Below are 27,183 nucleotides of genomic sequence, written 5' to 3' on the forward strand. Positions count from 1 at the left end.
TCATCAGTGTGAAACTGGTGCTGGTACGCGTGGAGTGCCCTGCCTCTAGGACTCCTTATAAGTCAACCAAACCTCAGGGGCGCTTGACAGCCACAGAAGATGGACTAAGACTGTCCCTTCTTCCAGCTGTTTCTGCAGCTGGGGCCAGTGGGGGTCCTGCCTGGCAGATAAACATGGAGTAAGGAAAATGCTGTCTTCTCTCCATCTGTGCTGCTGCGCAGGGAAATAGGAGTCAGGAGGGCACAGGGACACCGGCAGCAGGGGCTGATCTGTGGAGCCCTTGGACTTGTTAAGCAGCTCTTACAAAGTGGCCTCAGGGAAATGGAAGTCTTCCCAGGCCCTGGTTGTTTTCCCCACTTCTTTTCCATTTAAAATGACAACAGCTTCCTTGAGCCCACAAGAAGGCCTAGAGTCTCTGTCTCTATCATCTCTAAGATCTAATGGCAGAACCTCGTGGAGAAGACTGGACTTTCCGAGAGATGGAGGGGCCCCCGTGAGCTCCTTGTGTACCGGGACAACCAGGCGGGCCACGTGCACAAGTTCATGTAGGCTACAGGAAGCTCCAAACACTCCACTCCCCTTCACGACCCGGAGCCATCAAGCTGACTGTCCCACAGTGCGTCTCTCTTCTCCATGGCCCTCTCTGCAATGCTTTGAGGGGTCCTCAGTAGAGACCTGAACAGAATGTCTCTTCCTCAAAGCAGTGTTGGGCTGGCATGGCTGGTGAGCTTAGGGAAGCAGCCAGTGTTCACACTCGTACACTGAGATGTCTACAGCTGAACACACTTCTCACCCAAATCCTCACTGGTACTGAGTTTTTCCCACAAAAATGTGAAGGTTGTGAAATTTTCCATGGAGGCCTATAAGAAAGGTGTGCTCTGCTCTGATTGGATCTGTACTGCAGGAGTTCCTGATAGAAGAACCCAGAGACCAACGATGGCCAACGCTGCAAGAAGTCCCTGGTCCCCACCTACCTTGTTCTCTGGAGATATCTGCCTTGTACCAGAACTTGGAAGTGTCCTGGACAAACTTCACAATCACGAGTTTATCATTTGGGCTATCTGTGAAGCAAAATTATCATACAGAATATTTTTATTGCTGTCTCATTTATGATGAGGATGCAAATCTAAATCTACGCCAAGGTGGGAGGGATAGGCACACGGATCCTAAGCAGGGAAGGAAACACAGATCCAAGGACTGAATAGCATGGTACGCCAGTGCCTCATGGCCTCGTGGCTCAGTGCAGGACACAGATGTTTCCAATCCCAGAAAGGAGGCCCCAGAAGCAAGGCTGGTGTCAAACATTTGAAACAGTTCATAACTCAATTCAATTAATTATTTAACTGGGAAAAAGCAAGTAACTTTCAAAGATCTCTATTTTCAGGTCAAAGTGAAGCCAGAACTATTGCGGCATCTGCACCGTCTACTGCTGGAATGTGTCTGCAGTGGACCAAGGAGGAAGCGGAGCAGATCTATCGGAAGCACGGTGGCTAAAGCTTTAGACCAGCAGTATGAGAAACAGCCATGGGGATCTAACCTGTTCCTGCAGAACATGTGAGTTAATCCTGGAGATCCGCTCAAATGGGAAACCCCAGACAGAGCCCTCCTTCCCTAAGGGAACGGGCAGAGGTGAAGACATACCTGGCAAAGGTGAGGCCACTTCTGAAGACTTGCAGAAGTCTGGAAGGACATTCGGGAAGGGGATGCTCATAGTGCTCCCGCTGTGGGGGCTGGAGAAGCCACTGGAGGAAGGGGAGACTGAGCCCAAAGAACGGTCGCCCTCTGAGGCTCTCTTCTTCTCAGGGAGGGGTGGCTGCCCAGGCAGGCTTACCCCCTGGTTCTGCAGGCCTGGACTGTGATGGCTGCTGAGTCCAGGTGACACCGTGAGAAAGTTGTGGGACAGGAAGCCGTTGTCAGGAGCTCCTGCCGTTGTCAGAGAGGTTCCAGGAACTGGTGATGTGCCATGAGAATTGACCAGCAGGGAACCAGGGTCCTCGCTGGGTGGAAGGCCACTTGCTACCTGGGCCGTGCTGAAGCCTAAGAAGGCCTGGCTGCCTGCAGGGGGCAGGGCATCCTGAGGCTCTGACATGGACAGCTCATGGCTGTGGAAAGAAGCCTGGAGCTCTGGGGACTGGAAGCAGGGCAGCCCTGGCGAGTCCTTGCCAGCGCTGCAGAATTCATGGGTGCTGAGAGAATTTTCAGAAGGGTGGCTGTTCCCCAACAGGGTTAGGGTGGACTTGGGGCTACTCTCCACCCACTGGCGTTCTGCAGAAGACGGGCTGTTCAAAAGACAAAAATAGCCATGAGGGAACGTAAGGGACTTACGGTTACCTCGAAATCCGCAACCACTGCAAGACATAGAGAAGACGGGACTGGGGAATTGGACAGTGAGGCTTGTTGGGCAGCAGAAAAGAGGCAGTATCCCCATCCCTTAGATGTGTTTCAGAAACACCCGTCAACCTTGGTCTTAAACTGAAAATTCCAGAAATAAACAATTGCTAGGTCTTAAACATCATTATTAGTGGAACGGTGAGTTATAAGCTACCCTACTCCATCATGTCCAAGTTGTATGCCTTCCCTGATTCAGCATATCCATGTGGTATATGCTACCCACTCTTCGTCAGTAGTCAGATAACTGGCTGGTGTTGTGTTTGCATTCACATAACTCTCAGGTTACTTAAAAAATGGCCCCAAAGGGGCTGGAGAGATGGCTTCGTGGTTAAGCGCTGGCGGCTCTTACAGAGGACCAGGTTTGATTCCCAGCACCCACACAGTGGTTCACGACTACTTGTAACTCCTATTCCAGAGGATCTGATGCCCTCTTCTGACCCCCGCAGGGACCAGGCATACGTGTAGTAAACAGATATACATGTAGATAAAACAATTATTCAATAAAAATAAATAAACACATAAACATTAAAAAATAAAAATAGTCCCAAAGAGCAAGAGAAGATACTGGCTGATTGGCTGTGCCAATGGGGATCTGTAATGTACTTCCTTTGAGAAAAGGCATGAATAGGTACGAATGCTTTAGAAAAACGTATTATGTGCAGGGTTTCATCCCGTCTAGGATCTCAGGCATCAACCAGTCCCCAGACCCTATCTCCTGCAGACAGGGGGACAACTTGACTGGCAACTACCACATTCAGGAACCTAGGAAAGTCATTAAAAATATAGTTCTTATAACATAAACACACTTAAATTGATATACACTAGGTACAGACGCTATGTGAGATAGTCATTTTAATTTTTAACTTTTCAAAATCTAATCTATCTATCATCTATCTATCTATCATCTATCTATCTATCTATCTATCTATCTATCTATCTATCTATCTATCATATTTCTTTCCGTAGATTTTTCGGGACAGGGTTTCTCTGTGTAGTCCTGACTTTCTTAGAACTCCCTTTGTAGATCAGGCTGGCCTCGAACTCACAGCCTGCCTCTGCCTCCCAAGTGCTGGGATTAAAGGCGTGCACCTCCACTGCCCAGCAAACTCTTTTTATTTGGATGGGAAAGGAAACTGGAAACCTATACAAGAGACATGGGGGAGTTTAGTTTTACTTGGGGCCAAAGTCATGGTTGGCCTTACTGGTTTTCTTTCTAAAACAAAAGAGGGCAGCTTGGCTACCACAGCCCTTTTCTTCCTTTCCATATGTTGCAAAGCTTTTTGTGATGTTTTCCTATGTGCTCATGTATTTTCCAGGGCCAGCGCACAAGAGCAAGTTCCATGAGTAGCGGTGTCCGGCAAACAGTCCGGATCATGGGCTCTTCTCCACCATGACCGAGTGGGGTCTCAATGTTGGGCCCTGCTCTTCCCAGTCTCTCCTTTCTACTCTCAGCGTGGTGTTCTGGCCTCGGAGAGGAAGGTCTAAGAGGGTGAAATCTCTTCTTCCTACCTCTCTCTCCTCTGACCAGGTCCATTGCTGGAAACTGTACAGGAAGATGCAAACATTTGCTGGAAGTTGGGTGTGGCAGGCATATCAGCCCGGAGCATGGTGGGTTTGGGTCCGATGGGGCTCTCTGACATCCCCACGGTGTGGCTGATAATCTCTGGGCAGCCTCGTGGTTCTGAAGAAAGGGAACAGAAAGCAGAGAGACCCTGATTATGTGAGTCACAATGTCACAATCTCAGCCCTTTCCTGTGTCCATAATGAGCTGATTTTTGAAGCTTTTCTGTTGCTCACGGCCACAATGAACCATGACAGCAGTAACACAGGAGGCTGGAGGGAATGGCTTTGTGCTACTCTGTGTATATTATAATCCATCGCTGTTACCAAAAGAGAGAACAGCTGATTCAGTCTCCATCTGCAATGTCCGGCCTGAGCTGGCTGCTCATGTATGTTCCGCCCACCCTGTATACCAGAAGGGGTCTTCTTCTACGAGATGCTCTCTTCCCTCTCTTCCCTTGAGCACAGGCCTTGCAGAGCTGTCATCTGGCATGCTTACCTTTCTTTCTGCTTCCTACCCTCCCTCCCATATTAGTGACTCTGGGGCTGCATGTCCCAGACCATAGGATATGGATGTGATCTGCTACACGCTGTTCTTGGGACATGAAGATGCAGGTTCGGAATTGACCAAGAAGGCCAAAGTCAGAGAGAAAGAGACTTGGAACAGGTCAGGTAAACCTCAGTCCTAAGCCTCAGGGGTTGTCACCAAATACCCAGAAACAAGTGGCTACTGGGAGCTAAAAGGGCCTTGACAGTTTCTTCTGAGTGATAACAAAAACCTAAGTGTGGAAAATACTCAGGAAGCATGACCCTGGCCAGTGACAAAAGCTTTCAATGCCCTACACCCCAGGGCACCAGAGACAGGATACGACAGCTTTCATGCAGCCTACTTAAAACTGTATCTTCTCTGAGGAATATCCCAACGTTCAAACCTGCCTCCCACTCCATCTCATTTTAATTTTAATACAATCTTAAAATCCTAATTAAAATATTGTCAGGAAATATGGAAAGTGAAAGAAAAAAAAAAAAACAACCAAATCACCGCCCTCCCAAACAAAACGGAACAAAACCTCACCAAACAAAAGACATAGCTGGTTCTAAATTTGAAGTTAAAACACAGAGATTACAAAGAAACATAAAATAAAGAAATACACATTTCACCAAAGAACCTGGGTCCCTAAAGATAGTCAAATGGAAGCTCTAGAAATTAAAAGCAGAACAACTAAACTACGCAGGGGCTAAGGACTTCAGCAGTGAACTGGACTCAGCAGAGGAGAAAGCACACCTGGGGTGAGAAGGAAGCATGCAGGGGAAACACTTGGAAGCAAGGACGGAAAAGACAAACTGAGCCAGAGAGACCGGGGCCAGGAAGAAAGCTTCTGCTATGTGAAACCTACAGGGAGCGGGAAGAAGCAGAAGCCACGCTGGAAAGGACATTTACTGAGAATTTACCAAAATACCAAAGAAGTCAAACCTCAAGTTAGAAGAAAATTACCATGGATACCAGAATAGGATAAATGAAAAGAGCTGACAGCTAGTTAGTATGGCAAAACCTTGGGGAAACCAGGACAAAATCTTAAATGCTGGGCCTTGCTCACTGGGCCATGATGGGACACTGTCTATTGGGCTGTATTTTTCAGCTCTTATCAAAATTCTCAGTATAGGAAAACCCAGAACTGATGTGATGAAAATCACACAGGGTGAATGCCCCTGTCTTCTGGGATTTAGCTGTACATCCTTGGGACAGGTGTAGTCTCCTTATTCCCACTTCCCCAGGACAATCCATAACAAATATCGACAAAACAGACGCTTGGTGCGCTAGTTAACTAACTGCGTGGTCTTCCAAGTCCATCCTTTAAATTTTCAGTGACAGCGGTGGGTGTGGAAAAACAAATGCAGCACACAAGGGTTAAACCGTCCCTCCCCTCACTGTCTTCCAGGTGGTGACTTGGCTTCATTCACACCCATGGAAAGAAGGCAACCAGAACATGGTAGTAATAACACCAGCACGGTCCTGCCCTCCAGAGGTCAGCATCTGTCAGAGAACAAGGCCTGGAGAGAGCTGTAGTCTGTGGCTTCCAGAGGGACTGTGGACGGCTCCGTTGTGTCTAGAGGGAGCCCGGATGCCTTCTAGAGTTTATCAGTTACTCTGCTTGCGGCTGTTAAGGCAGGAACCATTCATTTTTGCTGACAGCTTCGGGGAATACGGCCCACCATGGTGGAGCAGGCAAGGAAGCAGGAGAATGAGACAGCTGATGTGTTACACTAAGGAAGCAACACGTGGGCAGGAAACACGGCTGAACTATAAAACCTCAAGTCCCGCCCCTCCTGATCCATTTCCTCCAGTGAGACTCTACATCCGAGAGCTTCCATCACCTTCCAGAACAATAAAAACAGCTGGAGATAAAGTGTGCACAAACACAGGAGCCTGGTGTGTGAGGGGGAAGGCGGGGGGAGGGGAAGAGAACCACAGAATTCATGTTTAAAAGACAACATAGCAGACGTGGCATCTGATTACATCCAAAAAGGACAGTGAGCTACAAGTGGGTACAATAGGCTTGGTGAACACCAGCCACTGGTCTGCTGCCCATAGGGAGGAGCTGTCCCCACTCTCCACTGGTGCTACACAGAGGAGGTTCTGGTCACGCATATGATGAATGCATGGATGGATGAACAGATACATGAGAAGTGGCTAGCTTTGAGCTAGAGTCCTGAGCATGCTGTGGAACTTCTGTTACAGTCTGGCTGGAGGCTGAAAAGGAGGTGTGGGTCATCCCTAGGATCCAGTTCACAGGAGCAGCACAGATCTCTGGAATCTTTAGAGCTGTTCGTAGGTAAAACCAAACACACGGGCCAGCAGTGGATGGATGCAGTACTCAGCATCGGTCCCTGTGACCCAGCTGCTCCAGGAGACCCCACACAGCACAGGACAATCCTCACTGCTCCTGCCTCTGCTTGCTGAGTCCCTTAGCCTTGAGGATGCAGGGAACCCACGCCAAGATTCGGAAGCCCTGAATATGCTTACATGGCGCCAACGACTCCCTTCAAGTGAAAGCAGGCGGAGGGAAATCAAACCCCACTTTGTTCCTGTTATCATCGTGTTTTCCCAGAAAACAGCAAGCCCAGCACTTCCCATGAAAGTAGCTTTGTTTATCATTCAACAGCACCAACTCTGGGGGCACTGTGGCAGCCTGGTTCCCTCTTGTCCCAGGCCTTGTGTCAGTACTTAACCCTTTCTTTCCAGAAACAGCTGCCTAAGCCATATGTTCATTCTAAGCTTTTGGTGCAGGGACCCCCAGGCACTTGGTACAATTTCTGCTGCAGATCCCCTTCCCTTGCCTGCACTCAGGAATGCATGCCAACGAACAAGCAACCTCTACAGAGCATAGCATCACACCGGAGACTTCACTGTCTATCTGGACCACCGCATTCACAGAGTCCGGGCTGCTAGTTGCTTTTTTAAGTCAGCAGGATGATGATCCAATGGAGATACCAAGAAGACATTGGTGGAGGTACTAGTTTGCAGGGCACCTACACAGCCATCTTCAGAGGCTTCCTTTGGGGACACCTTCATAAGTTCTCCTGTGTACTATCCTTGCTGGCAATGCAGTGCACGGGACAGAAATCCCACACATCTTGGGAGTATGCTGAAATCTTATTCAAGGAACTGATACATACTCCAGTCAAGCAGAGGTCTTCAGACCCTTCTGCATATGTTTCTACAAATCCGCTCATGAGAATAGCAGACGGAGGAGTGGCCACTGTTCTTTAACTTCAACAAGAGGTTCACAGTAACACCGCTGGTGAAATGTCACCAGCCAGGATGGTGAACAGCCTTGTCCTTCGGAGAAAGGGACCTATAGATATCACAGAAGGGGCAATGGGTTTTGAAGCAACTACTCAGAGGGTCTATAGGGCAGCACCAGTCCTTCCAGACCCTGCCTTCCTGAGGCATGAAGTCCTCCTCTGTTAAAGTGAGTGTCTGTGGCAGGGAGAGGCCTGATGGGGTCCTGCCCAGGCATCGTTTAGCTGCTGGCAGTCTTCTTGACAGCATCTTTTTTTCTTTTCATCCACACACTCACATTTTCCCCTGCTGCTCAAATGCAGAGGAAGGGCTGGAGGGGATAATACCGTGTTTAGAATTCCAAGATCACCCCACTTTCTGGCTTTTCCTCCAAGCCCGTGAGTGTCCTTGATGCCCTGGGGTTTAGGAGTGCAGAGACCTCTGCCTAGCCTCCCTTCCAGGCCAGGCGGGAACTGGGGGGCATATACCCAGCCTCTTGGGATCTCAGGAATGTCTGCACTCTTCTCCTCTCTGCTTCCACTTCCTCCACTTCCTGTACCAGAATGAGGGTGAGAAGGGGTCACTGGCATTCTTCCAAAGGATCTATTTTTATGCTTTCTTTCAAAAGCTGCTGCAGGAGTATTCTGTGGGAAGCTGGACACCAGTCACTCCACACTGGTCACTGGTGTCTTCTAAGTTAACAAAAGGACTATGTGCTTACAGCCAGGACCACTGATAGCCTGGACAGTAGGAATTTTATCTTCATCCACACACCCACCCATCCATCCATCCATCAACCCACCCACCCATCCACCCACCCACGCACCCACCCACCTACACATCCACTCATCCATCCAACCACCATCCATCCATTTACCAATCCACCCATCCATCCCCACTCACTCACCCACCTATCCATTTTCATCTGCCTTCTTCCCTCCTTACTGGTCAGACCCAGGTTAAATAAGTAGTCTCCTTTGCTATCACCCGAGAGCCCTGGCATCACAGTATCAACACATCTCTTAGCCTGACTCTTGCTGGCACAACACAAGGGATTACTGGCTACATGCTCAAGTTCTGGGGCCTCAGAGCACTTCCTCCTTATAAACTTATCAATTGAGGTCATAACAGATGATCTCTGGAGTCTGTTTACATAAGTATTTATAAATTCTATTTCCAGAAGGCAAAACTTTTTATTTGAGGTTTAATAAGATGTTCTTATCTTATAATTCTGCTAGCTAAAAATAAAAGGTTATTTAAATCAGTTTTTTCAGTACTTCTGGGGTGCTCTGTTTCTGTGACGAGTATGAAGTGTTTACTGCTTTTTAAAAATATACTTCATTAAACTTTCGAAATAAAAATAAAACCAGCTTTTTGAAGGCAAGGGAAAAATGGGCAGGCAGGCATGCTTAACGAGAATTAACAAGTGGAAGCCCCAGACACTGGAAGAGCAGCCCGCTTCTTGCTGAGAAGGGTTTACAAACACACATGAAAACATATGAACAGGAAGGTCCGTGCTTTTCTGTTGCCAAACTGCTTGGTAATTTGTGAGGTCAATGTTCATGGTGTGTCAACTCTGCTCTTGACACAAGCAAGGTTTTTATTTCCCCTGGAGGGCAGAGGGACCCTAGCTATTGTTGGAGGGATTATTATTATCATTATTATTTGCTAATCTATTTACTTATTTTAAACAGGGTCTCATGGAACCCAGGCTGTCTTCAGACTTACTGTGCAGTCAAGGCTGGCCCTGAATTCTGGATCCTCTAGCTTCCATGTCCCAAATTCTGAGATTATACATGTTACACCACACCTAACTTTGGGGTTACAATTCCCAGGAGCCAACAATCAGCTCACCCTTCTGTGACATTTTCATCCCAATAGGAGTGACTCCTTTAAAAGAATCCTGCCAGTCTTCCCTTTAACCAGCAACAGGAAAAATAAAGCAGAGGCACTGATAAAAAGGATCATTACAAGAAAGGACCCGTGTTTTCCTGTTCCTTAGAGATGTTCCATTTAAATTCAAAGATTCTAACTGAAACCGGGAAGCAAACACCCTGTCCTGCTCACTCGGGGTAAAATTCTGTGTACAGAATTCCAATATCGAAGCACTGAAAACAACAGCTTTTTTCTTCCAGTGCCTTTAAGCCGCTTAGACCCTGGGATGCAGTACACATGGCCAGCAGCTCTGGAGGGCCCCAGCAGCTCACAAGAGATGAGCATCCTTAGCACCCTCTGTGGTCTGAGTTCTCAGGAAAAACACTTCCCGCCTGCTAGACTTTTAGGAAAAATTGATGGAAGAATGCCTTAGGGTGGGGAGACTGAGCTACCTGGAAACCACATGCAGCTGGAAGACAAGCTGTCATGGAACTCAGAGACTGGGAATGTGGTCAGTGCACCAAGGACAGAGAGGGAACCCTCTTGCCTGGTGACAGGCCCCCAATGTTCAGCCACACCCCACTGTTACTAACTTATTGTGGTAAAACAGGCATGGATTACTTTCCTGGACACCTCTAAGTGACAATTCCAGTGGCCTTAAGTCCAACTTTCATTGCTGCTGATCCGTCACTACCGTCTATCTCTAAAACTCAAACCTTGTCCTCTATTAACCAATTCTTTTGCTTCCCTGCTCCTGGCAACTCTACTCTCCTTTCTATCTTTAGAAATTCTACTCGTTCACAGACCATGTGAGTAACTTATGCAGCACTTGTCCTTTCGTGACTTAGCATAAAGTCCCTGTCTTTCACAAACACACATGGTGGCACGTGCCAGAAAGTCCCCTCCTGCTCAGGCTGAGCATCCCTGAATGGAATTCCTACTCGGCCTGTCTGTCACTGCCGCAAGGACATGTGTGTTAGAACCATTAGTTACAGTCTCTCTTAGTCCTCTAGCCAGTTTGAGTGGGCACTGGTCACTGTAGCGGAAACTGGCCTCGGTGACAGATGCTTTCCGTTTGCCGACCTGGGACCACCCAGTAGAGATGGAGGCAAATAACCATCATCGAGGATAAGGTGATCAAGCTGCAGCGAGGGGGAATGGAGTGGTAACAGAAAGAACAAGGAAGGCATAGTTCTTTCTGTCCCTAGGGAAAAATCTCCTTATGCAGAGTTTAAAAACGAAACGAACAAACCAACACACCAAACTTCCAAATGCAGAGGGAGCATTTTTTCACCACACTGGTGACATCATCTCTGTTCCTTCAAGATCCCCGGGCAGATTGGGGCTGAGGATCAAGGCTGCATCAAGAGCAGACCAGTGTCTCCAGGGAAATGACCCAGACCAGGGCCAGCCAGAAGTTATTGGTGATGAAAATGCTAGCAAGCTCTGGCTGCTCCAAATTTCTAGTCCCCTGAAGAATTCTAGTTCCATAACTGGGTATGCACACAGCAGAAGTCTTGGTACTTTGTGCCTGTGGGCGGAATCCCCACCGAAACCAGCTGTCCTTTAGAGATGGGGCATGTGAAGGACTCTGAACCCTATTCCTTAACCATACTCAGGCAAGAACTAGAGGGTTTCACAGAGCCCCCGAGTCAGACCCAGTACAAATACTTTCTCTTTTCATGAGTATACCACAGAGCTCTGCTCTGAGTTCTACATTATGCCTAGGCTCAGGATGCAGAGACACCATTCCTGTTATCTATGTATGAAGTCTCTGTCTGGGACTTGGAAACTATAAATCCAACGAAGTCATCTTTATAGGACCTTTTTCTCTATTGTATCCATAGCACGCGCAGTCCACACAATACCCAGGACCACAGGTAGTTTGCAAAAGTTTCCTGTATCCTTCCTTAACTGGAACCATCACTGGTCAGATTCCCAAGCAAGCCCCTAACCAGGCAATGGTATCTATGACCAGAACATCTGATACTGTGAGTTACAGTGCACACAATACCGAGAGGCACATAATACTTCACGAGCTCAGCTTTGGTTAAACCTACTTAACAAAAAGGTTTGTTCTCACTATGGGACAGACAACAGCAGGTGAAACTTGGTAGCAGTCTCACCTGACCTTCAACACATTTTACCCGTCTTTCAAAAAAAAATTCATATTATATCAACATATTACTAGAAAAATCATTGTGGGGCACTTAATAGACCACCTTGACTTTAGAACAACTGGCAAATGCTCACCCTAGCACCCAGTATAATCACTTTCTTATCTAATGTAAACGGAGACTGCTTTGGTTCGTTTCCCGGCCGCCCAGACCTGAATAATCACATAGAAACTACATTAATTCCAACACGGTTTGGCCAATGGTTTGTGCATATTTCTAGCTAGCTCTTATATTTTAAATGAACGCATTTCTATTAATCAATATGCCACCACGAGGCTATGGCCTACTGCTAAGGTTCCAGCAGTGTCTTTCTCTTTCAGCAGCTACATGGTGTCTCTTTGGCTCCGCCTAGTCTCCCTCTATATCTCTTCCAGCCTGACTATATTCTGCCCTGCCACAGGCCAAGTCTCTGCTTACAATCTAATGACTGCACCATGGACTTCCGCACCATGTTCAAAACCAGGCTGCTGGGACAGTGGCTGTTAACTGAGGCTTGGGGCATTAGCATGTGCAGCTGGAGGGAACTGGCATGCTCCCTGTTCCAGGATCCCAGCCTGGTTCTCGGCTTGTCCTTCATGTGGTGCAAAGCTCCATGGATTAGAATCCTGGTGTCTCATCACTCAGGGTCTTAGCTCAGTGCACCATAGCCGACAAGTACCAACTGACTTGTCATTGCTCTGGATCCTGGAGGTCCATGTTCTAGATGTCAGCAGTTTCTCTCTCGTCCATCTACTGTGATCATGGGTGTTATCTTCTTCCCTTTGCCTCCCTTCTTGTACCTACAGTGTAATCTCCTCTTATGAGAAGGACCACAGTCATACTGGATCAGACTGTACCTCAGGGAACTCCATCTTAACGACCTGTGTGAAGATCTCATTTCCTAACACAGTCACATCTGAGGTCAGGCCAGGTCTTTTACTCAGTTCTAACACGGGAATAAGATTTCAGGAATGTAGTCTGGCTTGAAGGCAGCAGGGTGGATGGGGGTCTCCATCAGGGTTCTTGAGGACCAAGGAAGGGAGGATAAGCAGTGTGTATCCAGCATGATCAGACTAGAACCACCCACAAAGGTAGTGGTTCTCCACCTTCCTAGTGCTGTGACCCCTTATCACAGTTCCTCATACTGTGGTGACCCCTAATTATAATTATTTTCATTGCTACTTCATAGCTGTAATTTTGATACTACTACGAATCACAATGTAAATATCTGTGTTTCCTGATGGTCCTGGGTGACCCCTGGGAGGGGTGGTTTGACAGGATGAGAAGGCTTGGTCATAATGTTAGTCTAAGGAAGAAGTAGGTGTTAGCACGTGAACTGTCTAAACTGTCTCTTCCACGGCTTACAAGATGGGGATTCTGACTAGGCTGAGTCACAGCTCCTAAAGTGACTACCTTGTCCCAAACCCCATGCCCCATGAGGCCCTGCACCAGCCAGAGGAGTGGGGGAAGACCCAGCTCACAATGTCTCCCTTCTCATCTGATTCTCCTCCCTTCTTGGCGTACAGCTTACGGGGTGAGCTGGGAAGGCCTTGAATAGGATAGGGCCCTGAATGGGCAATGGTACCTCTGCTGAGAACTTCTGACGCTGCGCTGTAGAAGCGTGAGCTTTCAGATCACAGTTGCTTTGGTTTTTGTGTTTCTCTCACGGGTTTCTAATTTCCCTTATTTCTTGCATGCAAGTGATCCATGCCAACTCACTTGAGAGTGTCAACTCATCTCTTAGCTTCAGGGTTGCCATTTTGCTTCTGGCTGGCTTTCCTTTCCTGGGAGCAGTGTAGGGCAGTGTCACATGCAGAGTGCCACTGGCACCAGGGCTGAGGCCACTGCCCAACCAGCTCTTTAGGCAAGTCCAAAACCTCAAAAAAAAAAAAAAAAGCCAGACCACCAGCACTGCCCAGATGCTGCCAGGCTGTGCTGGCACTTGACTGGACTTCCAACAAAGTTTTCAGGGCATTAAAATTGCTCCCAAAGTAACAGCTAATCAATAGGCTGGCTCACAGCAAGCTGCAGTTTTTGTCACAGAGGATTCCTTTTCAGAGAAGGACATCCTGTGGTAGAACCTTCTGGGCCTGAGGCTCTCAGCTGGCTTTGTGGAAGGATTCCAATTGCTGTTGACTGTGCTTGGGGGGGTGGGTGTGACACAGCAGAAAGTCCCCTGAAACTGACAATGACCTGATTTACTATGTACTGTTCTCTTCCAGAAGCTCACATGGTTGAAGTTCACAGTGTATGGTGGAGTATCTACTCATTGTTCAGCCAGCAAGGGAGGATAGATGACCCACTGGAGAAAACCCTTGGCCACCCACCCATGTCTGGTGACAACATCCACTGGGCATTTCCTGGATTCTCAGCAGTCCTCCGTCATGACAGATGCAAGAGGTTCCAGCATAAAGGACTGTACTGGAACCTCTCGCACTGCGCAGAAGGGGTGCCCAGATGCAAGCCCTGGATGTTGATATTTTCTACAGCCTTGAAACACACAATGGAGCAGGAGGCAACAGCGACATCCAGAACAGTGGAGAAGTATGTGAGTCTGGGAGAGACAGTGAGGCCAAAAGTAATTAAAGATGGAAATTACATCCCCCACCCCGGTAGAATATTATGAGGATGGGGAGGGAAAGCGGAAACGGTTGTCAATTTAGCCGTGACACAGGACTGACAGCTGGGGATGAATATTCTAAGGTGGTATGATATCTATCACACATTTGTCCAAGCCAGGACTGCAGAACCCAAAGAGAAATGAGTCCCACACCCTGCTCTATGCCCTGCGGGCCCTGTGCACCTCCACCCCATGCTGAAGACCCTCATCCTCCCAGACAGCTCAACACATAGCCACAGCATGCACTGTGGCCTCCTGGCTAGGGCCGAGGAGGAAAATAATCTACAGAGCAGGAGAATAATCCACCGATCAATCACCTGCTCAGGGTCCCCAATGCACTATCTGTTCCCAACCAACCCACCCACAGCTCAGCTCCCTGTGCCTCAGTCTCCTCTCTTCAACTCTGAGTTGCCCAATCACATGACACCACATTTTGAAATCTGAGTGCCTGCTCATCCCTAGTATGGCTAGGTTTACCTGCCACAATTTTCACGCTCTCCACAGGACACCCAAGGTAAAGGTTTGTTCAACAACCCACATGTCTTGGGTGGTTTCAAAGAGACCCCAAAACTAAGGAGACCAGAAAGAAAAGGCTCTTCCAACATGATGCGACACCCTTCGGGAAGGAGACCCATCAAAACATTTACACTTCAACGTGAGGAACTAAGAGAACTCTCAGTTCGCTCTGAGCAGTGAAACACCGATTCCATGGGATACCTCATAAGCAGCACTAAGACATTTCTACGGTGGCGTCTACTCAAAACATCTGCAACCTAAGAAGAAATAGCTCACTCTGTAATATTTTAGAAGCTATGTCACGGCAAGGAAAAAAGAGATGAGGAGAGAAAGGGAAACAAACAGGAAAACGTGTGTGTCTATACTTCCCACAGAGAACTGAAAAATTAATAGTCCCGGGCTCCTTCGGAGTTGATGCTCCTGTGTGATACCAGGAGAATGGCTTACTGTGTTCTGAACAGGGACCTCTCCGGTTCTATTTACAGAGTATCATTCACCCCTCACTGATCAGCACCAACCATCCCATCTTACACAGACACGTACTGTTTGCTGGAGTTTGGATGTGAAAGATCCTCCAAAGGTTCATGTTTTCAAGTATTACAAGTTCAGTACCCAGTGTGAAGCTACTGGCATGTGGTGGGAACTTTAAGGGGTGAAACCTAGTAGGAATTCTGCAGGTCATGAAGGGATGGACTTCAAGGGATTGGAGAATCACATTCCGTTCCTTATTTCATCTTCTGGCCATGAAGACTTTGCTGTCACATGACAAGCTACCCCACCACAGGGCCAAAAGCAAAGGAGGCAACGTTACCCATGGACCAGAACCTGCACACTGTGAACCAAACTAAGCCAACCTTGGCTGAGGTCTTTCTCCACTGTCATGACGGTCTGACCTCCTGACAGCTATACACTGAATATATATTCAGGGCCTTTACTCTTTAAAGTCAGAAAGGACTCACAAAGTTTCACTCACAGAAATAATGTGTAGATGAAACTCAGGAGAAACTCATTATCACTGACACATGTATGCCCAAACATGACCCCTCTCTCCATGTATTTATGACTTTTAAATATTTCTTAGCAAGCTTTGAAAATGTTCCCTTTTATGAACAGTGTCATTTTAAATAGCCTCTGAGGGACTTATCACTACATATAGCCAGTAAGATAGTATCAGCTTGATTTCCCCCAGCCCAGGTGTAGCATGGGTTACAAAGGTGACAGAGACCTTGGTAATGACAGAGATCATACCAGATATGAGGGTGGGTAGGGCCACTGGGGAAACCGCATGCCTTCCTACCAAGATCTATTCTGAAGTAAGATGAGCTGCTGGCCGGGCAGCTTGTGTCTTCTTCCAGAATGTACACAGGAGACATCCCCAAACCTACATCTTCTATGACTAGATCTAGTCTTTTTTAGACTCTTCTCATTCTCTCTCTCTTTCTTTCTTACTACTTTGAGGAAACTCCATGGAACATTCTGGAAGCTTTTCTAACCATATCCAGTCCCTCAAGGAAGTTGGCCATCTTACTGTTTGCCATGGTCTTTAGACATGTTTAACCAAGTACTCATCTTTTCCTGAGGCTAGTCCAAATCAAATACCATACAGAGGCCACCACCCAAAGTGGGTCACACTGATCGCTAGTGGTAAGACTAGGGGTGAACCTGTTCCCTGATTTTCTCAGGTTACATACAGTCTGTAATGGGTCCTCCTGGGACTTCACGTCTCACTGTGGCCTGTGATCTAGTACCTTTAAGACGGAAGTCAGTCCCAGAAAGGACGGAGATGAAACATACAGACATTGGTGCACTCTATAACCCCAGAATAGAGAGTTGGTTCCAGACCTGCTGAGACAGCTGTCTGACCAGCTTCCGAAACCCATCAGTGGCACCTACCAGTCTGACCTGTTTCCTATCAGTGGGCGGCTATATGCCTTTGTCTGTCTGTTCTGTATTAAATTCAGGGAGGGGAATCAGAGAGGAAGAGAAAGGAAGGCACTGGGAGGGGGGGAACAGCGGACAAACTCTACTCAATATCCCACTCTCACCCAGAACTAGGAGTGACCATGGTCCCCACCCCACCTCAACTCACTTTCTCAAAGTTTCAGGGCAGGGCTGAATAAGCTATGAACACAGATATGTACACCACTCACTTTCAGTGATACGGAGAAATCTTGGTGCCACTTCACACATGATTTCTTCACAGAATAAGAGGCAAGAGCAGCAGATGACTCGGGCTGAGTGCCTTCCATGAATGGGTTAGGTGCACTGCTAAGCCACAAGTGGGCACTACCTCACTTAACCCTCTGACATGTTCCATATACATGACCATCCTTCTAGCAGGCACTAGAATGGAAGGGAGCTGGTTCAAAGGCAGTCAACAGGCCCCTTGCCTCCCATCAGCACCATGGAGCTCTGATTCTGCAGCCCGCCTCCGGAGCAGCCTCCCTCACAGGCACACATCCTAAGACTTGTCCTGGAAAGGACAGGGAACCTGCTGCACACATTTGCTCTGAGCATAGGGAAGACACGGGGTTCTCAGTGCATCATTTATAGCCCTGTTGCTGTGCTCAGAAAGCCAGCGCCACACACAACATGGAAGGGGGCCCCCAGTACCCCAGGCTCCACCATTTGCTACAGGCTGTTAGTAAACACGAGCTCTATAAAGTGCAAATAGATTGGCCATACTTTGCATCTCACCTCAGACTAGGAAAACATTTCCATCCGAGACGGCCAATGTAGAACACATTGACGTACATATGGAATTCATGGAAAAATGATTATTTTATGTGGATCCCATTTAAAAAGCAGGGGGCTTTTGAAAAGGCATTTTCTTCCATTTGAGTTAAAGTGTCTCTGGCTCTTAGAAGGGACAATACATAAATCGTTGCCAGGAAACTTGAGGCAGACCCTAACCTGCCTGGGCTTGTCTCGGGGTTTGCTCATGGAGGGCTTCCTCTCAAGTGTGTGGCTCCTTCCCCTCTCTGCCTTAATCTTGCCCATGATGTGAGCAGAAACACACACACTCAGCCTTGTGTCTATAACATGTCCATGGAAGGATCTACAGATGCTGCAAGAGACCACATAATCCTCCCACACCACTTAGAGTCCCGAGATTCCCTCACCCCACACATGGGGGAGGCAACCCCAGCCCCGCCCCAGAAGGGGAGGATAGAGAAGGTACCAGTTGCCCCAACTGCATACGCTCCGCTAGCTATCTGAGTAGATTGCTTCAGAAAATGTCTGTTTTGTTTCAAAGTTCATGGATTTGTTTAGAAAGACGCCCTTTGACGGCTCCAAGCATAGAAGACTCAAGAGAGAGGGCCTCGTTAAAAACCCAGAATCCGTTCTTCAGGCTGCCTGTCTCCTTGGTGGGAACACTACTGTCCTGGGAAGCTAATGCAGGGAGTGCTCTCTTGAGGGCTATCGGGTGGGCTGTGACCGAGAGAATGCCACGGCCTATGATCCTCAGTTTGGGCAGAAGGACGCACAAAAAGCCGCACATCTGTAAGCCAGGCTTTTGTTCACCCCAAAGAGTCTCAGCAAAGACAGAAGCTTGCCTTCTCCTGAAGGGGCAGCCTGGCTTAGCTCAAGGGTGGGGTATCTTGTCCCAAAGTCTGGGAACTTGAGAAACATCACTAAGTGATAGGGAGACACAGAGCAGAAAACTGTCTTGCTGTGTTTCCAAGCCCCATTTCACCTAGGTATCCTGGCCACTGGAACTAGGTCTGCCTCCTCCTCCTCCTCCCTAATCCCACCACTACCCTCCCCCACATACCAGATCAGGTTTCAGCAACTGGATTTGCCCAAAGGCGCCAGAGCACAGAGGCACCAGGAACGCAGAAATAGCTCCCCAAGAAGCCCCAAGGCCAGCTATTAGCTTACCTGGGCACCTGGGATCTGGTCAGTTCATGGAAGAAGGGCCTAGAATCTGTGAGCCTTATGGAAGGCACTCTGCAGGGTCTGTCTCCAGCAGCCCCGGGTGGTGAGTCCCGTCCCAGAGGCGTCCCCCACCCACCCTGGGTGGACTCTGTGTTCTGCCAGTCCCGGGGGAGTCAGGGCGGGAGGCGGGGCGGCCACCTCCAAAGAGGCCCATTCAGAGGGCAGCGGGAGAGCGGGTAGCAGGAAAGAATCCCGGGATTGTTGGGCGGCCGCGGGGCCGCTGCGGGCCGCCTGCCCAGTCAGTGCCTCCAGACTTGGCCCCGCCCGCTCCCCGCTGCAGTTTGCTTCCTTTTCATTCTGCTTCCCTTCTTCCTCCTCCCCTCCAACCAAGCTCTGGAAACCTCCCTCCAGAAACCCACCACAGCCTAACTCAGCGCCAAGGCCAGTGTCAAAGCCCGGGGGAGAAAAGGGGCAGGACCAGCAACCACACCCATACCTGCCCTTCTCTGCAAAGGAGGTTCAGAAGCCTCGCCTAGCCTTGCCAGGGAGGGTCCTTTCCCTCTTCATTCCTTTGTAGGGGTTCATCTGCCCCCTCCAAAACCTTCACTACAGCCCTGTATAAGGCTACCAGAAGACTTCAGCTACAAAACCCACCCCTTGGTATCTGCTCAAAGTGTGCAGGTTTTCCTCCTGATTACAGAAATCAGCCTCTTCATCTGGCTGGTAACCTTTCTATCAACAGGCCCTGGGCAGCATCTACACCTGCGTCCCCCTCTCCCTCCTACTCTCTGCATGTGCTTCCCTCTATTTGAAAGAACCCCCAAACCAACCATCAAACTCCTATCACTCCTTCAAATTTGCTTACAAATAACACATTAAATTTTAATTACTTTTTTTGTTTGAGACACTTTCTTGCTCTTTAAGCAGAATAATCGGTTCTATTACTTGAGCCTTGAAACCAGCTGTGGCCGTGATTACACAGCAGCGCATAGGGGCCTGTGTGCCTGGTCTTGGACAGGGCCACACCACTCCAGATGTTACCATGAGGCAGCGGCAGCACAGAGGGGGCAGTGCGTCCTGCTTTGTCCTGTCTGACTGGTAAGGCAAAATCTCACTCACTCTGCAAATGTGAGCTTCTAGAACATTCCCCTGAACTTCTGGAGTAGAAGGTTCTGTGTTCCCCTGGGGATGTTTCCTTGCCAGCACGTACCAGAGCTGCTTTTACTGGGTTCCACACAGACAAAAGCTTCCAGCACAACCAGCTGCCATCTTGCTGAATCTAAGCCTGCCCAACCCCACAGGTCCCGATACCAACTTGGTAACCTTATCAGGAGAGGCCCCTCATTCCAGCTCCTCCAGGCCACGTGTCTAGGGCAGAGCCAGGAAGACCCCTGTGAAGACACTTCCTCCCTCCTGTTTATGTGCCCTCAAAACAGCTGCTCCTGCTGTCGGAAATGCCTGGCCCCAGCCCAACAGGCTCAGCAGTAGGCTGGGGGCTTGGTGAGGTGGATGTGCCAGCCTTTCCAGTCCATTGCCAGAAAAAGGACACTCTCAACGGCAGGTATATCCCCCTGTGGGTCCCACGTAGTCACGGGCCAGAGGACTGGGGGCAAACCCACGGAGATGGGCAATGAAGGAAGCTGGGCATACTGCATTTGTGACAGTGTCAAAGTCATGACAGTTCTGAGTGGGTCCCCTCAGGCTTTGAAGGGCCTCTAGGAAAGAGACTGACTTATCTCCCCACCCCCTCCTCAGCTGCAATGTGAGCAATTGGAGTGATCTGGAAGCATTACTTCCTTTAGAAAGAAAGTTGTTCTCATAAACCCTGCTGTTTTCTCTAGAGAGCAGTGTCAGTACTTGGACAGGAGGCACACACTGAACGAGCAGGGATGCCCATGGGAGGGGAGTCCCAAGATATAGCAGAGCACAAACGGAGAGTTCCTGGAGAAAGCCACAGCCCCACAGTGGGTTTCGCTAGCCCTTACCTTCACCAGCAAGGATGCTGGTCCTGTGACACCTGGGGCCTTGTTCTGTATACTTTGGGCTCAGGCCCACTGTGGTGCTGACACATTGGTCCCTAGCTTGGAAAGCCTTGTCTTTAATTCTATTCACTATAAAAAAAAAAAAAAAAACTGACTTTCAGTGCTCGAGATGAATCCATGATCTGAGGTATATCCTTCTAGTGATTTAAAGGCCCAGCCCCAAGCAGCACAAGCTGGCCTCCAACTCAAGATTCTCCTGCCTCAGCCTCAGGAATGCTAGTCATAGCACTCCTCGTGCAACCAATGGGAGCAGGCCCTGGCTGGGACTTTGTAGAAGGGAAAATAAGGAAAGGCGTAAGGAGCTGAGGGGAAAAGCTCACTTTGGAGGAAGGCATGGTAGTGGGGGGAGAAGAAGAGGCCATCAGAGGACTGGAGTACAGCAACAATGGAGAAAGGAAGCCATGACGTTCAGCTGCGGCCAAGGTGCCCATAGCAGGCAGGGGAATGATGACCATGTCTGCGGTCTGCTCTCCTAAGTCACTGTCCCATCAGTTTGGCAGAGCTCTGGCTGCTCAACCCCGGGTGTGCGTCAGTTCATAGGTTCTAGAGTCGTATCTGCCCCTTCAGGGGTGCCAGGCAGCCAATCAGAAGCATGGACCATTCTTCCCACAATCAGCTGATCATGCGCAGGGTCCTCCCTAGGATTTGACACCCCCCCCCCAAGAAAAAGAAACCAGATGCTCTGTGTGTAAATTGTGTGTGTGGGGGAGGGGGTGCTACCCACCTGACAGTCTCAGGGAATGTAAGAGGGTGCTGTGGATGTAGCCTGCAGGTCTTATCTGCAGCAACAGACGCAGCCTCAGGACAGGGACAGGTGGACCCCCAAACCACCAGAGTAGCCACTACCATAGCTGACATATGTAAGCCACTCTAATGCCCTTTTCCTGTCTGTCTTGGAATCGACCTTCCACCCGCTGGATAAAGAGAATGCTCGCTGACCGTTCTGCAGAATAAGGGATTTAAAACAAAATACAGTCCCCTTAAATCCGTGTGCCTGCCACCTCACAATCACCCACTATCATACCCTGCCAAGGAAACCGAACTCCAAGTGCTGGCGGCACCGACTTTCTACTAGTGTGCCATGATGAAACCCGAGGAGCACCAAATTTACTCATAATGCCCTTTGGAGCACTCGGGTGCTGCCTTACCTTCCCCACAAAGACCACAAGTGCCTGCATTTATTGTTCTGTAAATGTGCTCGCTAGTCCTTCCTCACAGGTACGGGCACGTCAGTGCACAGTTCCTATGTAGAGCTCAGACAGTGATACACTCTAAGTCCAGGTATAATCTGGAGAATTTGCAGACAGGACCCTGTGCCGTGTGCACGACCACTCTTGTGCTGTGTCTGTATACAGTGGTCCTCTTGAAATCCTCAGTCACAGATTAAACTACAGGTGAAAAACTTGGTTTAAACAAGGTATCTGTAATACACATGAATGGACTTCCTGTGGTCATTCATCCCTAAATGATACAGTAGAGTAACTGCTGGTCACATTTGCAAGGCATGGAGTATATGGGAGAATAGGTGAACTGAGCAGACAAAGTCCACACTGCTGTGCTCAGCACACCCAGAGAATGGTACCCACCGGGTTCCTAGAGCCAGCAACCCACAAATCCCGAAGGAAGAGCGCTCATACTAGCACGGAATCTAAACAAAGGCTGACGTACTTTAACTATATTGAAACTGTCAGGCCTCATCTCTGTCTCCTGAGGAAGCTCTCTGATCTGAGGGGTACCAGGCATCACTCCAGGCCGCAGGAGATGGCAGGGAGCAAATGGAAGGTTCGCATCTTCCTAGATTTTAGCAAACTCAGTTCACGTGCCCCTCCCCATATCTCTTGCAATCCAGGCATGATCGGGCTCCCTGGCAAAAAATGCTAGCCTGAGGGGCAGTGGCTCCAGAGTTACAGAGGAGACTCCAGAGTACTGAACTGTCCCAATGCCTAAGGCTGCGTGACACCTGGAGACAAGCCTGGGCAGGTGAACTGAAGGACAGGGCTTTGGGAGAAGAGAGACAAGCACATAGCTGACAGACTCAATAAGGAAACGTTACCACAAATATCTTCGCTTGTCCTGCATGCCGTCTCCCCAGCGGTCTCCACTTAGGCGCCTACCTGGTTCAGCAACCTACACTCACAGCTGTGGCCGGGTCTGCAATGGACTTTAGTTCCACACCTGCCACAAGCTGGGCTTCAAGTCACTGCTCCGATCTGAGGCCCAGAGTTTGCTCTGCATAGCCAGTGGGAGGCAGCGGCTTCAACTCCAACACAAATTTCTGAGACATTCTCGCAGAGAGAAGATGAAATAGACTCGCATTTCTAAGACAACATCCCTGAAACCACACATAGTGGTCCACTCTTATCCTGTTGTTTAAAAGATGTTTTCAGAGGTTCTGCAACACAGAGAGCCCCTGGCCTTGTCGCCATGTCCCAGAGCCATCCTGTGGGCTAAGAATCATGACCAGGGCAAAATTCCTATTGGCCAAATGCCTGGATAGCTTTTTCCATTCTGTCTCCCAGAAGAGCCCACAGGCCTGGACCATGGATGAGCTGGTGAGTACAATCAGAAAGCGAAGCTCTCCCTGCTCCACTACCAATCAAGCCAAAGGACGCCCTGTGCCCAGTTTACAGAGCTCCCCGCTCATGGGATCCTTCAAGTTGGCCTGCGCGGTGGATGAAGTGTCAGAAGGGATGCCAGCAGCTTGTGTGTTCTGAGCCACATTCCATACAAGCAAATTCATGTTCTCATCGAAACAGACTCCCAACAGCCCATTCACAGGGCAGTGCTGGACCCTGACCTCCAGGAACCGATGCCTGGTGTTTACTTTCAGATATATTTACAAGCAGCCTGATTTTTTTTCTTTCACATTCTTCATCTGGGGTGGGGAGCAGGAAGGCTGCTGTGAATTTACTGATCCACATCCATTGTCGGGGCTCACCCTTCCCAGGACACATTCTTTGGCATAAACTGGAGTGCAGAATGTATCTCAGGCATTTGTGCAGACGGTATATGCCTCCCCCACACAGGCATTCTTATGTTATGTGCACCTAAGTCTAGATACACAGACTGGCACATTTGCTTTGGAAGTTCAATAGATTCAAAGCCACCAAGGTCTACCATAAACATCACCCGTGTTTACTTAATAGTATGTGCTTTTATCTGCTCTGTAAAAATTCTCATTCCAAATTCATAAAAATTCAAACAGAAAAGGAGCTGGGTGTAAGAAGGAAAGGAAAAGCTGTCTGGTACATTTTATAACATGTTAAACTTCCTACGCTGGCAACTTTAAAATGAATTAATTTAGCTTTTATTATTTATCTTTGAGATTATAGTATAATTCCCTTCTTCCCTTTCCTCTCCAAACCCTCCCCATTTTTCCTTTATTTTTATGTGTCTGTGTGTTTTGCCTGCATGTATGTCTGTGCACCACTGCCCCATTTTTTCCTTTATTTTTATGTGTCTATGTGTTTTGCCTGCATGTATGTCTGTGCACCATCGTGTGTAGTGGCAGAGGAGGCCAGAAGAGTGTGTAATGCCCTGGAACTGGAGTTAGAGACAGTTGTGAGCCACCATGTGGGTGCAGGGAATGGAACATAGGTCCTCTGGAAGAAGAGTTTGTGCTCCTAACTCTTGAGCCATCTCTCCAGTACCCCAACTACTTTTCTAAGCAAAACTAAAATAATGCTTCTAATAAGAACAATTAAGGCCCCTTACTTCTCCTCCCTTTCTGTTTCATTTCAAATACTTTGGACCCTGCTTTTTTTCCTCTTCTGGCAAACACCATCCATTTCTGCCCTCTGAACTCCACCAAGTCCAGCTCCCCTATTTTGAACCAGTTATTCTGGTTCTTATTCCCTATGAACCCAGTAAACAGATGGCCCCAGCCTTCAACTCCTTCACAAAGTCTTGTATTCAAAGTAGAGACAACAGCCCCAAACAGCCCATATCAATCTGTCAGATACAAAATAGGAATTGCAAAATCACAAAAGCATTCCCTTGAAGTAAACAAACATTAGCCATTAATCATTTGTACGGATGCCCAAAGTTCTCAAAAGTTCTCTAAATAACAATCGTTAAGAAACTGTTATGTGACAGGAACGTTCTGCAACTACAGAGGGGCAATGGTTGTAAGACATCGCGAATGTAGCAAATGAACTATTTTGGAACAATCTGGAAAGTAAGTTATGTCAGAAACATGGCTTTTTTTCATGAAACCTTTTACCATCATCTTTTATTTCACTTATTTTAGAAATACCAAGGATAGTATCATCTAGGAAATTGCAAAATGTTTTATATCTTGCACTTCATAATTTTCTTTCACCCATATAAAGACTGAGATTAAACAATGCCACTTAGATTCTTTAAAAAAGGCAATTCCTTAGAAAAGGCTAACTTCTAAAATCCTAAGACATGTATGGGTGCCCTGACCACTTACATGTCTGGGGTACACTTTGGCTGGAGTGATGATGCGGGAACAGACAGCTGCGCGCCAGGCCTGTGCTGGCTGCCTGGTCCCCATCCTCACAAAGCTCAAGGTCTCGCGTCAGAAAGGCAAGAATGCTCACAGGCCCCTGGACACTGCTCAGGTGCTGTTATGGCTCCCTTCCCAGAGTCTATGGCTGCTCTGCCATCTCCTGTGCCTGTCCCCCACCCTTTATGTTCTTATAAGCTGCGGGGATAGGCCCTGAAGCTTCTGTGTCCCTACAACTCATGTTCTGATATAGTCTGAGCACAACCACTCCCTATAGTTCATGTGTTAGGAAATCAATACTAGGGTAGCAGGGGAATCTCAGAAGCAAAGGCTGAGGCAGATGGAATCTGTCCTCATGAACGAGGTAGCACCACAAATCTCAGACATGGGTGCCTGATAACCTTCCTGGTTATCTCCCCACTCCCTACGGGACGCCTCTGCTTTGCTGGGACCCATGTAGACATTCTCTGGTCCCTGATCTTCGGCGTCCCAGACTCCTGAACTATGAGGCATGTTTCTGTTGATTATAAATTTCCTGGGTCACAGTAGTCTGTTAAAGCAGAGGGTAGACTAAGACTCTCCATGCTATTGACAAGTTATGAGTACCATGGTCTTCCGCTATTTATGACACTGTCCCTTTCTTTGCTCTTTGTGCTACATTGTCAAGCACAACCTCGCAGATTCTGCTTCAGGTCTAAGTAAGGCACCTAAATTACCCATGCTCACAAGCGCTCACCGGAATGGCGTGTGGCAGGAATCACTTGCTGGGCTGTACTGGAACAGATAAACACTGGAGTAGCAGAAACCTCCCTGGACCACCCAGTTAGAAAGTGTAAGAGCTCGGGTGTGTGTGCGTCTTGCTTCTGACAGGACAGGTGCCATCCGACAATACCTGCCTCAGTTACCTACCTAATCCTCTGTGTTCACCGAGAGACACTCCAGAAGCCAAATGGGCTTTCCCAACAGAGGAAGGGCTTTGGTGGCAGAGCCTGCTAGAACCTAACAATGCTAAAAAGTTTCGTAGATCTCTAGATGGAAAGTGTAAAAAACCCGTTCTTAATAACTCTGGACACTTCTTCGCAACAGAAGGGGAATGGAGGGAGTTGTAATGTCTACTGTATGGTATAAGAGAGGACTCTCCGGTAAGTGAAGGGTTGACTTATGAGAGCTCCCAAATCCTGCGGGAAAACTCTCCTCCTTCGCAGACCTGCGACAACCCGGGTCTAACAGCTGGCTCTTGGGTACCATCAAGCGTGGGCAGGCTTTCACTTTGGTTTCTCAGGCTTTTAGAAAGGAGGCTTCTTTTTTTTTATTTGTGTATGTGGGTATGCCCGAGTACATGTATGTATACCCCATGTGTATACCAAGAAGGTCAGAAGAGGCCATCACATACCCTAGAAGTGTAGTCACCGTGGTTGTAAGTCGCTTTGTGGGTGCTGGGGACAGGGCACAGCCCTCAAGAGCAAGCAGTGCTCTCAAGCCAAGAACCACTTCTAGCTCCTCAAAATAGGCTTCTTCCGTTTATCTAACCACTAGCAGATCCCAGGTACACTCTGGTGTGCAGCGTGCTTTCAGCAGGGAGCTGGCTGACTCTAGGAACATCTGACTCGGGAACCTTAAGCTAACCATGAGAGGACCAGGAGAGACACAGGGGAAGTGTGAGTCCTGAGCATAGGAAACGGCTGCCTTCAGGAGGCGTTATCATGTTTGAGACTAGTACAAAGACTGTCCCTGTGCCGCCCCTGAGTCTTCTCTTCCACAAAGCCTGACCCTCATCCTTGGCTTTCCACATCCCTTCTCGTTTTTAGTGATAGTTCTGCTCAGTGATCCCGCCTCTAACGGTGAACCACATGGGGCATCCGACCAACCAAGCTTCTCATCTCCCAGCT

At 48.5% G+C, this 27,183-nt stretch overlaps 1 protein-coding gene across 3 annotated transcripts in view; it reads right to left on the reverse strand.

Moving 5' to 3' along the window:
• Nucleotides 1-27,183, reverse strand: part of Tns3 (tensin 3) — a 230,020-nt gene that overhangs the window by 17,205 nt on the left and 185,632 nt on the right. For all 3 annotated transcript variants that reach the window (XM_038325227.1, XM_038325254.1, XM_038325246.1), the window contains 3 exons: nt 3,901-4,072; nt 1,642-2,279; nt 975-1,061 (listed from right to left, as the gene is read on the reverse strand). In XM_038325227.1, the coding sequence (XP_038181155.1) occupies nt 975-1,061; nt 1,642-2,279; nt 3,901-4,072 (897 nt within the window). The remainder of the gene's footprint in view (nt 1-974; nt 1,062-1,641; nt 2,280-3,900; nt 4,073-27,183) is intronic.

This window comes from Arvicola amphibius, chromosome 1, assembly GCF_903992535.2.
Source record: "Arvicola amphibius chromosome 1, mArvAmp1.2, whole genome shotgun sequence".
NCBI classification, from domain to species: Eukaryota; Metazoa; Chordata; class Mammalia; order Rodentia; family Cricetidae; genus Arvicola; species Arvicola amphibius.